Here is a 13,080-nt window from a genome sequence, read left to right as displayed (position 1 = left end):
CCTTGACCCAAGAGAGCACACAACAGAGTCCAGAGTTTTTAACCTCTGGAGAAGGCAGGGACAGGGGTTAGAAAGAACAGAGACCTGGGAGGGACAGGAATCAAATTCAGATGCCTCAGGGAGGATGCCCAGCCTGGTGGGGAGATGAAGAAGAAAAGTGATTCTGGACACCCCGCAGGACTGGGAGATACATGATCAGAACACATCATTTGCATAGCACATCTCCTGGCCAAGCTAACCTAAATCAGAACAGATTTCCCCCTCAAATCCTCACATTTCTGGTACTTGCAACATGGTACCAACAATCACATCCCAGCATAGGCCAGAAACTTCTCGAGCCTTGAGGGTTCCACTAAGGGAAGCAGAGCCTGCAGGTACCAGCACATGCACATCATTGGTAATGCCTATCTGCAACCTATGAGGCAGGGTTTGTTTGTTTGCCTGTTTGAGATGGAGTCTCCCTGTGTCACCCAGGCTGGAGTGCAGTGGCGTGATCTTGGCTCACTGCAGCCTCCGTCTCCCAGGTTCAAGCAATTCTCCTGCTTCAGCCTCCCAAGTAGCTGGGATTACAGGCATGTGCCATGACGCCCAGCTAATTTTTGTATTTTTAGTAGAGACGGGGTTTTACCAGTTGGCCAGGCTAGTCTCAAACTCCGAGGCAGGGTTTTTTACTGTTAATTTTTTTTTTTGAGACAGAGTCTTGCTCTCTTACCCAGGCTGGAGTGCAGTGGTGTGATCTTGGCTCACTGCAAGCTCTGCCTCTGGGTTCAAGCAATTCTCCTGCCTCAGCCTCCCAAGTAGCTGGGAGTACAGGTGCCTGCCACCACGTCCCACTAATTTTTGTATTTTTAGTAGAGACGGGGTTTCCATGTTAGCCAGGATGGTCTTGATCTCCTGACCTCATGATCTGCCAGCCTTGGCTTCCCAAAGTGCTGGGATTACAGGCATGAGCCACCGCACCCAGCCGCTTTACTGTTCATTTTTTGAGAAAAATATGTTTTTTCAGAAAAGTTTATAAGTTCACATGTAATCAGTATGATCAAAATTCTTAAAAAGTCACAGTTGTGTACAGACACAGAAAAAAAGGTAATATGCTGATATTTTTAAAACTGTTCTGGAAATATGAGCAGTCAGTTATCCTTTCTTTATTCACAGCCTCCTTTATTTTCCACGTTTGGTCGGGCTGCGCCCCCTGGTGATGGGCCAAGGGGAAGTTCTTCCACGGAGAAGAAGTCATTGAGATTCCTGTTCTGCAACTTGAGGCTAAAGAGGCCCTCACTGACCTCAAGCAGGAGAGACTGCTGTCAAAACAGACAGAGGACGCCATGACCGGATGGCATGAAATGAATAGCAGGTTCCCCTGACAGGACAGCTGGCCTAGGGCATGGACACCAGTCTCAGGTTTAATGAGCCGGAAGAAACCGGATCACATCTAGGTTCCCCTGCGTACCCTCTCTCTGTCCTATCAATTGTTCTCTTCAAAGACTCAGTTCCATTGGCCTAGTATCAGGGCCTGTGTGTTTTCCCTCTCCAGCACCCAATCCAGTGGGACCACAAGGTGACCCAGAGCTACTGGGGCCTTCCAGAGACTCTTGAAAGCAAGTGCTGCAGGACCAACCTAGTTCAGGCCAGACCAGGTGCGGGAAAAAAGGTCTGCCCAGAACCAGACCTCCCTTGGGTATCTGGCATCCAACTTTCTGAAGTTCCTAATGGCACAAATGAGTAGTATCTCCCTGCTCCGTCCATCCTATCATTTCTCTACAGTAGACAGCCTATCTTCAAAGTTACTGGAAGCTCACTTCAACCGTGCCTTCAATGTTTTCTCAGATACACATGGAGGTAACACTGTTAGAGGTGCTGAAAACGCCAGGAGGGTCCAGAGGCTCCCTCCATTCGGCCCATCATGGCTCACGAGAGCAGGATGACAGGCTTCCTTCTCCCAAGCAGGCCTCATAGAAATGTCCCCTTCAGGGACAGGCAGCATTGAGATGGTTAGGGGTGGGGGAGTCAGTAAAAAAAAAAAAAAAAAGTAGGCCAGGTACGGTGGCTCACGCCTGTAATCTAGAACTTTGGGAGGTCTAGGCAGGTGGATCACCTGAGGTGAAGAGTTGGAGATCAGCCTGGCCAACATGGTGAAACCCTGCCTCTACTAAAAATACAAAAAAATTAGCCGGGCATGGTGGTAGGCGCCTATAATCCCAGCTACTCGGGAGGCTGAGGCAAGACAGTCGCTTGAACCCAGGAGTTGGAGGTTACAGTGAGCCGAGATTGTGCCACTGCACTCCAGCCTAGACGACAGAGTGGGACTCCGTCTCAAAAAAACAAAAAAGTAAAGTGTCAAACTGACCCAGAGATTTGTAAAAAAGGTGGGAGCAGAATGGTCTGTCAGGAGCTCCCTGAATTGCCTGTGAGCTCTAGCAAGCCCTACACCCTCTGTGGTGACTGCATCCAGTCTCCCAGCTCTCAGTGCCATCTCCACGCCAACAGCTCCCTGGAGTACACTGCCAGCCCTCACCTCTCCCGACTTCCAGGCTCATGCAGCCAGCTGCTCACTCAGCATTTCCACTGGGGTATCAGGTAGACAGTTCAGACTTCAGGCACGTAAGTCTGAATTGGGGACCTTCCCCTGTGGCGTAAACAGCTCTTCTCAGTCCCTCCCATCACAAATGATGGCAACTCCATCCTTCTAATGGCTCGAGTCACAAACTCTGTGGTCATTCTTGCTTGTTTTCTTTCTTTTATTTTTAAACAGGGTCTCACTATGTTGCCCAAAACTGGACTCAAATTCCTGGGCTCAATCTTCCTGCCTCAGCTTCCCAAGTGACTGGAACTACGGGCGTGCACCACCACACCTGGCACACTCCTTTTCTTTCACTGACATCCCACACCCAATCTGTTAGCATAGCCTCTTGGACTTACCTTCAAAATTCATGCAGGTACTGACCACTTCCACCACCTCTGTGGCAACCACTCTGCTTGGGCCCACCACTGCCTCTCGCCTAGGCTATAGTGACAGCTTCCTGACTGATCTCTCTAGTCCGTTCTTACCGAGCCATCAGAGTGATGCTTTAAGCTCAGAAACGTCCCTCCTCTGCTCCACACCCTCCCACAACTCCCATCTCACTTAGTTAAAAGCCAGCTCTTAAAACAGCCTACAAGGCTCTATCCAGTCTGACCCTCCCTCCCACAAGCCACTCACTATTCCACAGGGCCTTTGCACTGCCCATTCCCTCTGCCAGAACACTCTTCCCCAGATATCCACATGGCTCACTCCCTCACTCATTTCAAGCCCCTGCTCAGATATCCCCTTCTCAGTAATGCCTACCCCGAGCACCCCACTTAAAACTGAAGACTCCTCCTCACCCCGGATCTTCCCCTACTGTTTTTACCCCGCACAGCACTTTCATTTCTGATATACTATGCAATGATTTATTCATATATTATGTTTACTATCATTCTCCCACAGCCAAACATAGGCTCCTAAAAGGCAGAGGTTTTCTTTGTTTTTCTCACTGCTTTATCCCAAGCAGCCAGAACAGTATCTGGCACATACTAGATGCTAAACAAACACTGATTGAAGGCCGGGTGCAGTGGCTCACGCCTGTAATCCCAGCACTTTGGGAGGCCGAGGCGGGCGGATCACCTGAGGTCAGGAGTTCGAGACCAGCCTGACCAACATGGAGAAACACTGTCTCTACTAAAAATACAAAATTAGCCGGGCGTGGTGGCACATGCCTATAATCCCAGCTACTAGGGAGGCTGAGGCAGGAGAATTGCTTGAACCTAGGAGGCGGAGGTTGCAGTGAGCCGAGATCGTGCCATCGCACTCCAGCCTGGGCAACAAGAGTGAAACTCCGTCTCAAAAAATAAATAAATAAATAAAATAAACACTGGTTGAGTGAGTGACTGGTACATTTTTCATAAAAGAGTAAAAGTTTAGATATCTGGGTTGGCTGCAGAAAGCAGCTGGTTCAAATGTGTGAGAAAAGAATCTGTTATACATGAATTTAAATTATACATGAATTTAAAATGAACAACTCCTTTATGTTCAAGTACATGGAGAAACCACAACCAGGTTAAATAATGTACTGCCTAACAACAGACCTTGAGAGGTGCACTGTCATCAAGAGATAAAAGAATAATTTAAAATATCAGTTATTGGCTGGGCGCAGTGGCTCACACCTGTAATCCCAGCACTTTGGGAGGCTGAGGCGGGCGGATCACGAGGTCAGGAGATCGAGACCATCCTGGCTAACATGGTGAAACCCCGTCTCTACTAAAAATACAAAAAAATTAGCCAGGCGTGGTGGCGGGCGCCTGTAGTCCCAGCTGCTGGGGAGGCTGAGGCAGGAGAATGGTGTGAACCCGGGAGGCGGAGCTTGCACTGAGCCGAGATCTCGCCACTGCACTCCAGCCTGGGTGACAGAGCGAGACTCGGTCTCAAAAAAAAAAACAAAACAAACGAAAAAACCAGTTATTTACTTTGCTATAACAATGTCTGTAAATGGTAAAGACAGAAAACAACCTAAGTGTTCATGGGGACTAGATAAATTAAATGGTTACATCCATACAATGGAAGATAAAGCAGCTGTGAGGAACGACGCGGCTCCTCCCTTGCAGATGTGGAATGACCACCAAGGTACAGCCAGGAAAAAAGCAAGAAGAGAACAGTTTGTGATCTGCTGTTTCAGTTCAAAATAACAACTAAAAAAATTGTCTCTAGAAGGATACACAAGAGGCTGGTAAGACAGTTGCTCTGTGGGAGGGAAAGTGGGTAACAGGGAACAGGATGGGAGGGATTGTCACCATACATCTTTTTGCACACTCTGCATTTTGAAACATATGATTGTATTTCCTAGTCTAACAAAATAACATTAGGTCCAACTGACTGTGGTAAATTGTCACTAGAATCTTTGTCTTGAAGTCATTTTATTTTTCATAGAAGGGCATATGGTTATATAGCCTACAACAGCAGGGGAGGGAGCAGTGTGTGCTAGGAGCTGCCACGTGCCAGGCACCTGACAGATACCAGCTCTATCTCAGGCTCCCCCTGTCCCTTGAGGTAGGTGTTCCTGTTTCTACTTACAAGGAAATAGACTAAGGCATAAAGTAACACAATCACAGTCACACATGTGGCAAGCAGCACAGTCTGGATTTGAAGCTAGGTAAGTCTGACTCTAAGACTCAGGCCTTCCTACACTCCTGCTGTCTGCAACCCTGGCTTGGCCTCGTGGTATTCAAGAGTCCTCAGGCAGTTGCTGACACTCTTTAGGTTCAATTACCACCATGACTTCACATCACTACGGGACCGTCAGTGAATGCATGTCCAAGCCCTTTAACTATATTGTACTTACAAAGGTATGATGATGTTTGTTTACATGATTCCTCTTTCTCATAAGGTGAACCTCAACTCAGTCCATGACCCAATCACCATATCTCAGCCCAAATTAACAGAAGCGTACAATAACAATTTCCTCTGCTTTATTAAAAGCCATGGGCTCCCAGCCCTAATTCTGAAAGGAATAATTCAACATTGAAAAAAAAAAAAAAAAAAAAAGTATGTCCAGGCCAGGCGCGGTGGCTCATGCCTGTAATCCCAGCACTTTGGGAGGCCAAGGCAAGCGGATCATGAAGTCAGGAGTTCGAGACCAGCCTGACCAACATGGTGAAACCCCGTCTCTACTAAAAATACAAAAATTAGCTGGGCATGGTGGTGCATGCCTGTAATCCCAGCTACTCAGGAGGCTGAGGCAGAAGAATCGCTTGAACCCGGGAGGCGGAGGTTGCAGTGAGCCAAGATCTTGCCACTGCACTCCAGCCTGGGGGACAGAGCGAGACTCCATCTAAAAAAAAAAAAAAAAAAAAAAAAGTATGTCCAGGCAAATAAGACCTTCAGCAAATAGAGATGTCACAGGCATATTCTACTAGCAAACCAGAGTGGCTGGCTGCCATTTTGTGTATCACGTCTTGGAGAACATAAGGGATGCTCAGTCTAACTACAGCCACTAAGGCATCCAAACTAGTGCTGATTTTAAAGGATGGTTGAATACGGTAACCTGACTATATAACCCTATTAGCCTTGAGGGCATTCCAGCTTCTGGCGGTTCTGTGATTGTACTTGGCACTTTCTCCAAGGGTGCAGGAACAAGAGGGGGCTCTTATCCTTTCACTTGCTGAGTATGACACCCGGTAAGCAGAAAAGAAAGTACACCCTAAAACAAGCTAGGACTAGAACATCTCCTTGCCCACCTTTGTCTCTGAACCCACATGTTGTCTCCTATCCTGGGTATGAAATGTCAAGAAGAAGGCTAGTCCCTCCATTTAGTCACGGGCCCATCCCCTCTCATCTACCAAATGACATCATTCCCAGACTTTTCTTTCTCTCCTGTATCCACTTTCCCTTTTGACCAGATCATTCCCAACAGCATACAAACACGTTATTTCCTTTATCTTAAAAAATAAAAACACAAAACACCTCTCTTAATTCCTTAATTTTCCCCCTTTTAGTTACCACTGCATCACTCTCCTTCCCTGTACTGCAGGAACACCACACGACTTTCTGTGCCAATGGAAATGTTCAGTATCTGCACTGCCCAGTAGAGCAGCCACTGGCCATATGTGGCTATCAGATACTTGAAATGAATGTGGCTAGTGAGATTAAGAAACCAATTTTTAGTTCTTTTTTTTTTTTTTGAGACAAGAGTCTTGCTGTGTCGCCCAGGCTGGAGTGCAGTGGCGTGATCTCGGCTCACCGCAAGCTCCATCTCCCAGGTTCAGGTTCATGCCATTCTCCTGCCTCAGGCTCCCAAATAGCTGGGACTACAGGCGCCCGCCACCACGCCTGGCTGATTTTTTTTTGTATTTTTAGTAGAGACGGGGTTTCACCATGTTAGCCAGGATGGTCTCGATCTCCTGACCTCGTGATCCGCCTGCCTCGGCCTCCCAAAGTGCTGGGATTACAGACATGAGCCACCGCGCCCGGCCTTTAGTTTTATTTCATTAAATTTAAATACCCACATGTGGTTAGTGGCTGCTGTAATGGACAGCACAAGTCTATACTCACTGACTCCTCTTCTCTCCTCCCATTCTCTCTGAATTTACTCCAGGTCTTCGCTCTCATTCTTACTGAAATGGCTCTCATCAAGGTCACAAATGACATCCACACTGCCAGATCTAATGGTTGAATTCTCAGTCCTCCTACCATTGGAGCGCCCCACAGCTTTGGACACAGCTAATTGCTCTTTTCTCCCTGTAACACTTACTTCCCTTGGCCTCCAGGACACAGCCCTCTTCCAGTTCTCCTCCCACCTCCATCCTGGTTCTTCCTCATCTCTTCAAGCTCTACACATAGCAACAGCTCCAGGACTCAGTGTGCTTCTTCTTCTTATCCTCACTCATCCCTGGAAGAGCTCATCCATGCTCATGTTTTTAGACACGACCTACAGGCTGCTGGCTCCCAAATATGCATCTCCTGCCCTAACTGCTCCTTAAACTCCAATTATATATCCAATTCTTCACCTGACATCACCACCCGATGTCTAACAAGCATCTCAAACTTAACTCATCTACGTTTAAGACACGAACATCGATTTCTGACTTCCCCCACACACCTGTTCTACCCGGTGGTTGTTCCTATCTTGGCTGAAGGCAATTCCATCTTTCCTATTGTTCAGGCAAAAAATCTTACAGTTTTCTTTAACTCTCTCTCATATCTACTCTATCAACTGGCTTTGCTCTGAAAGTGATCTAGAATCTGACCAAATAATCTAGGTGACCACATCTCCTTATCTTTGCTCCTCCTACCATCTCTCAGTTTACTGTGACAGCATCCTAACTGGTCTCCCTGCTTCTGCCTGCCCTCTATAGCCCATCTTCAGCACAGCAACCTGACTGACCCTGTTAGCAAACCTACCTCGGATCCTGACCCTCCTCTGCTCAACATCTCCAGTGGCTCCATCTTACTGAGTAAATGGCAAAGTGTCTCATTTAACCTTTAAGACCCTGTAAGGTCTGACTCCCCGTGGGCCCTCTCGGACGTCGTCCCCTACTGTCCTCCTCCTTGTTCACTCCACTCTGGCCACCCTGATGTCCTTGCTGTTCTTCAATACAACAGGGGAGTGCCTGCCTCAGGGCCTTTGCATCTGCTGCCCCTGCTGCCTAGAATGGCTCCACTCCTAGACATGTCCATGCCTTGCTCCCTTCAGGTCTTTACTCAAATGTCCCCTTCTTAGTCACTCTACCTAATATTGAATCCCTCCCATTCCCATCCCCACTTCCTATCTCATTTATTATTTTTCATTAGCCCCATGAGGACAGGCAATTTTGTTTGTTTGGCTTCCTACTAATTCCCCAGCACCTGGAACTGTATTTGTTGAATGAACAAGTGAATCCCCAGGACACGGATGTGTCTCTAAGCAGGAGATCAGGTCACACCCGGATCACCACGCAAGCCCTTATGCAGGCCCCTAACAGAAAGCCAGAGAGACCTGAGGTCGATCTTGTCCAGGTCCCAGGGTGACAGACTGAGGGCAGGGTGCAATAGTTTGGGGGATACTCTGAGGTAGGCAGAAGGTGGAACCCACCATGCTGATATGAAGAGCAAGGTTCTCTGTGTCTGTCTGTTCATCCTGCTCTGAGGAATCTGTCTCTTCCATTTGTTGCATCTCCAGTTCAGATGGAAGAAGAGCTGTCAGGTAGGGGATGGTGAAAGGTCTGGCAGCAATCACTGGCGAATTGGAAGAGAGGCATGAGTCCACTGTCACAGAGACCTCGCAGCTGGCTTAGAGTCCTAGAACCTCACAACAAATCAGTGAGCAGCACCAGAAGATAATACTAGCTAACTCGCTCCAAGTACTTACACAACAGGCCAGGCAATGTCCTATGGGCTTTACTCATGTTATCTTTCATCCTTGCTCCCATCCTATTAAGTACGATTAGGCACAGAGAGGTGAAATGACTTTCCCAAGCATGCTAAAAATGGCAGAATGGGATTCTAACTCAGGCAGCATGACTTCAGAATCTACTTTTTGCCAAGTATAACTGAGATAAGATGGAAATGGGGCTATAGATAGAATCCTAGCAACACATAAGTTTTGAGATCTTGCACCCAAGGTCAGTTAAACCCCTCTAAGCTTCATTTCCAGAGCAGGAATATTGATTCTTACACCCTGAAGGACTCAAGTCCAAAGGCTGGATTTGAGCACTCTGCATATATGGATGTCCACTGAGCTGTAAGACACTCTGGCAAATGAGAGTTCTAGCTCTTCCAAAAAGCAATGAGGATGAGAGGAAGAAATTGATTAAAAAATAACATTAAAAGAAAGAAGGCCGAGTGTGTTGGCTCATGCCCAGAATCCTAGCACTTTGGGAGGCTGAGGCAGGAGGACTGCTTGAGCCCAGGAGTTTGAGACCAGCCTGGGCAACACAGTGAAATCCCTTCTCTAGGAAAAATAAAATTAGCCAGGTATAATAGTGCATGCCTGTAGTCCCAGCTACTAGGGAGGCTGAGGTGGGAGATTCACTTGAGTCCAGGAGGTCCAGGCTGCAGTGAGCTGTGTTTGTGCCACTGTACTCGAGACTGGGCGACAGAGTGAGATCCTGTCTCAAAACAGAAAAAGAAAAAGTCTCTGTGTATACTTCTATGGTAGAATGTGACTGTTCGAAAATACTCTAGAATTGGCTGGGTGTGGTGGCTCATGCCTACAATCCCAGCACCTTGGGAGGCTGAGGCAGGCAGATCACTTGAGCTCAGGAGTTCAAGACCAGCCTGGCCAACTGGGTGAAACCCTGTCTCCACTAAAAATACAAAAAATTAGCTGGGTGTGGTGGCTCCTGCCTGTAGTCCCAGCTACTTGCTGAGGCAGAAGAATCGCTGGAACCCAGGAGGCAGAGGTTGCAGTGAGCAGAGATCACGCCACTGTATTCCAGCCTGGATGACAAAGAAAGACGCTGTCTCAAAAAAACCCACAAAAACTCCAGAATTATTTTTGCTGTGGGTCAGATGTGGGGTCCTGCAGTAACAGCTAGGTTTGAATGCTGTCTACTAGCCATGTTCCTTGAGAAAATGACTTCATTTCTCTTCTCTTGTGCCTCATTGAAGGGTTCCTATGAAGGTAGTGATATATCAGTTCCCAACTCAGACAAGAGAATTTAATGAGATAATGTATGGGAAGTGATGAGCACAGTATCTGGCACTTAACAACTGGCAGCTGCTGTTATTCCAGAGCCAGGCACACAGGAGGCATTCCACAGGAGCTTGCTGAATGAATGAATCACCCGAACCAACCTCCCTCACTCACATTTGTAAAAACTGAGGTCTATGGAAATGAAGTAGCTTGGTCAACATGACCAAATAGTGCCAAGATGCCAAGTTAAATGAGATGGGACCTACAAGGGAACATCACGATGGCCAACTGGCCCCTGATGCCAGTGTTCCTTCTATTACCTGGGCTGCCACTGAGTGTCTCTGATGCCTAGGCCTAGGCTATCCTCAAGGTAACTCAATGGACCTCAAGCAGCCAGTCCCAACAGAGGCCATTACTGTTTTGGAGTCGTCAGTTAAGGACAGACTCTTAAGACCTGGGGAAGGGAGCCAGAAATCTGAGGGGCAAGCTGTACCCAAGGGAAGGACAAAAGCTTATTTGTTTCTTCCTACCATGCTGAGAGAAAGAAAAGATATTGTGAGTATTTCAAATAAGACAGAGTCCACACAGTGGGGAAACTCTCACATGGAAATGTGCTGACGTCATCTTTGAAAAGACTCTGAGTCTCGCCTGTCTTGGCCATGAAACGGGTAAGTGCCCGCTCCACATCGCGCCTCTGGGATGCAGCCTTCTCCCGCAGAACCTGGTAGTCTGATACGGGCTCACGGTACGTCTACAAAGAGAACAGCAAAGACACTGGGGTGATGCCGAAGTATTCTGCTTTCGTCAGCTCCCTGGCTTGCTGTTGCTATGCCCTATTCTCTAAAATGACCCAATACCAGGCCAGGCGTGGTGGCTCACGCCTGTAATCCCAGCACTTTGGGAGGCCGAGGCTGGTGGATCACCTGAGATCAGGAGTTCGAGACCAGCCTGGCCAACATAACGAAACCCCATCTCTACTGAAAATACAAAAATTAGCTGGGTGTGGTGGTAGGCACCTGTAATTCCAGCTACTTGGGAGGCTGAGGCAGGAGAATCGCTTGAACCCAGGAGGCGGAGGTTGCAGTGAGCTGAGATTGCATCATTGCACTCCAGCCTGTGCAACAGGAGCAAGACTCTGTCTCAAAAAATAAAGAAATAAAATAAAATAAAATAACCCAATACCATTAGTTAGAGCCAAGATCACCAAAGCACAGTAGGAAGGTGGAAAAACAATGTAACTACTTTAATATTTATTTCTAATTAAAAATTAAGAAATGTATAAATATTTACTGTAGAGATTGTCCTGAAGCCTTCATTCAGCTCCCATGACAGATGGTCTCAGGTCTAAGAGAGACATCCTGAAGCAAGAGTGGGAGCGCCCCCAGGGAAGCCCTGACGGGGACCACAGGTTCCATCAGCGTAATGTGACCTCCTGCAGTATGGGAGTGGCTGCCTATGTGGATTTGTGGATTATACCATCCCATCTTATTAAATCAATCCTCACAATATGGATACATTGTTCCAAAAAGATTCCCTCAAAGAAAGAGAGGCTGAAGATCTTATTATATGTGCAAGTGACCAAGAAAACGGCAGGCTGCCACTCTTCCTCCTAATTATGAGATTGCTGGCAATCAAGTTATGGAGTGAAAACGATTGAGATCAGAATGGGAAATGAGCCAAAACTTTTTATTTTATTATTTTTATTTTTTGGAGACAGAGTCTTGCTCTGTCACCCAGGCTGGAGTGCAGTGGCGCCATCTCAGCTCACTGCAACCTCCACCTCCTGGGTTCAAGCGATTCTCCTGCCTCAGACTCGTGAGTAGCTGGGACTACAGGCACGTGCCACCACGCCCAGCTAATTTTTGTATTTTTAGTAGAGACGGGGTTTCATCATGTTGGCCAGGCTGGTCTTGAACTCTTGACCTCAGATGATCCATCCACCTTGGCCTCCCAAAGTGCTGGGATTACAAGTGTGAGTCACCGTGCCCAGCCGGAAAACATTTTAATTGGTAATGGCAATGGTGACATTTTAACAACGACCAATAAAGTAACTACTCTTCATGATACTGAGATAGCACTTTTTTTTGAGACAGAGTCTTGCTCTGTCACCCAGGCTGGAGTGCAGTGGTGGGATCTCTGCTCACTGCAAGCTCCGCCCCCCGGGTTCATGCCATTCTCTGCCTCAGCCTCCCGAGTAGCTGGGACTACAGATGCCTGCCACCACGCCCAGCTAATTTTTTTGTATTTTTAGTAGAGACGAGGTTTCACTGTGTTTGCCAGGATGGTCTCGATCTCCTGACCTTGTGATCCGCCCGCCTTGGCCTCCCAAAGTGCTGGGATTACAGGCTGAGATAGCATTTTTAAAGAAGGCACCTGGAAATGTTTCTTTGTTGTCACCATCAGTTCAAGTGTGTCACCTATACAGTTCTCATATCTGTACTTAAACAAAGAAACAGAATTTTCTGACATGTTAAAAATCTTCCCAAAAGGCTGGGTGTGGTGGCTTACACCTGTAATCCCAGCACTTTGGGAGGCTGAGGCGGATAGATTACCTGGCGACAGAGCAAGACTCTGTCTCAAAAAAATAAAGGAGTTTGAGACTAGCCTGGTCAACATGGTAAAACCCTGTCTCTACAAAAAATACAAAAATTAGCCAGGCGTGGTGGTGGGCGCCTGTAATCCCAGCTACTTGGGGGAGGCTGAGACATGAGAATCGCTTGAACCTGGGAGATGGAGGTTGCAGTGAGCCGAGATCACACCACTGCACTCCAGCCTGGGGGATTGAGCAAGACTCTGTCCACCCCCCACAAAAAAACCCCAAAACTTCCCAATAATAAAATAAGTGGATTTTGAACATATTGTACTTGTCAAAAACATTAAAATGCAAAATCTTATAATTATTCCTAAGACAACTTTTGGCACTCAATATATTAGAAATTTAATAGAAAATTTTCAA

At 47.2% G+C, this 13,080-nt stretch overlaps 1 protein-coding gene across 5 annotated transcripts in view; it reads right to left on the bottom strand.

Moving 5' to 3' along the window:
* TAF8 (TATA-box binding protein associated factor 8) overlaps window positions 1-13,080 on the bottom strand; it is a 43,173-nt gene that overhangs the window by 16,219 nt on the left and 13,874 nt on the right. For all 5 annotated transcript variants that reach the window (XM_055264290.2, XM_055264289.2, XM_055264292.2 and 2 more), the window contains exons 6-7: window positions 10,728-10,875; window positions 8,583-8,725 (exon numbers count right to left, since the gene is read on the bottom strand). In XM_055264290.2, the coding sequence (XP_055120265.1) occupies window positions 8,583-8,725; window positions 10,728-10,875 (291 nt within the window). The remainder of the gene's footprint in view (window positions 1-8,582; window positions 8,726-10,727; window positions 10,876-13,080) is intronic.

This window comes from Symphalangus syndactylus, chromosome 23 (assembly GCF_028878055.3).
Source record: "Symphalangus syndactylus isolate Jambi chromosome 23, NHGRI_mSymSyn1-v2.1_pri, whole genome shotgun sequence".
In the NCBI taxonomy this organism is placed as follows: domain Eukaryota; kingdom Metazoa; phylum Chordata; class Mammalia; order Primates; family Hylobatidae; genus Symphalangus; species Symphalangus syndactylus.
The sequence above is the reverse complement of the archived record's forward strand: the minus strand, read 5'-3'. Positions and strand labels throughout refer to the sequence as shown.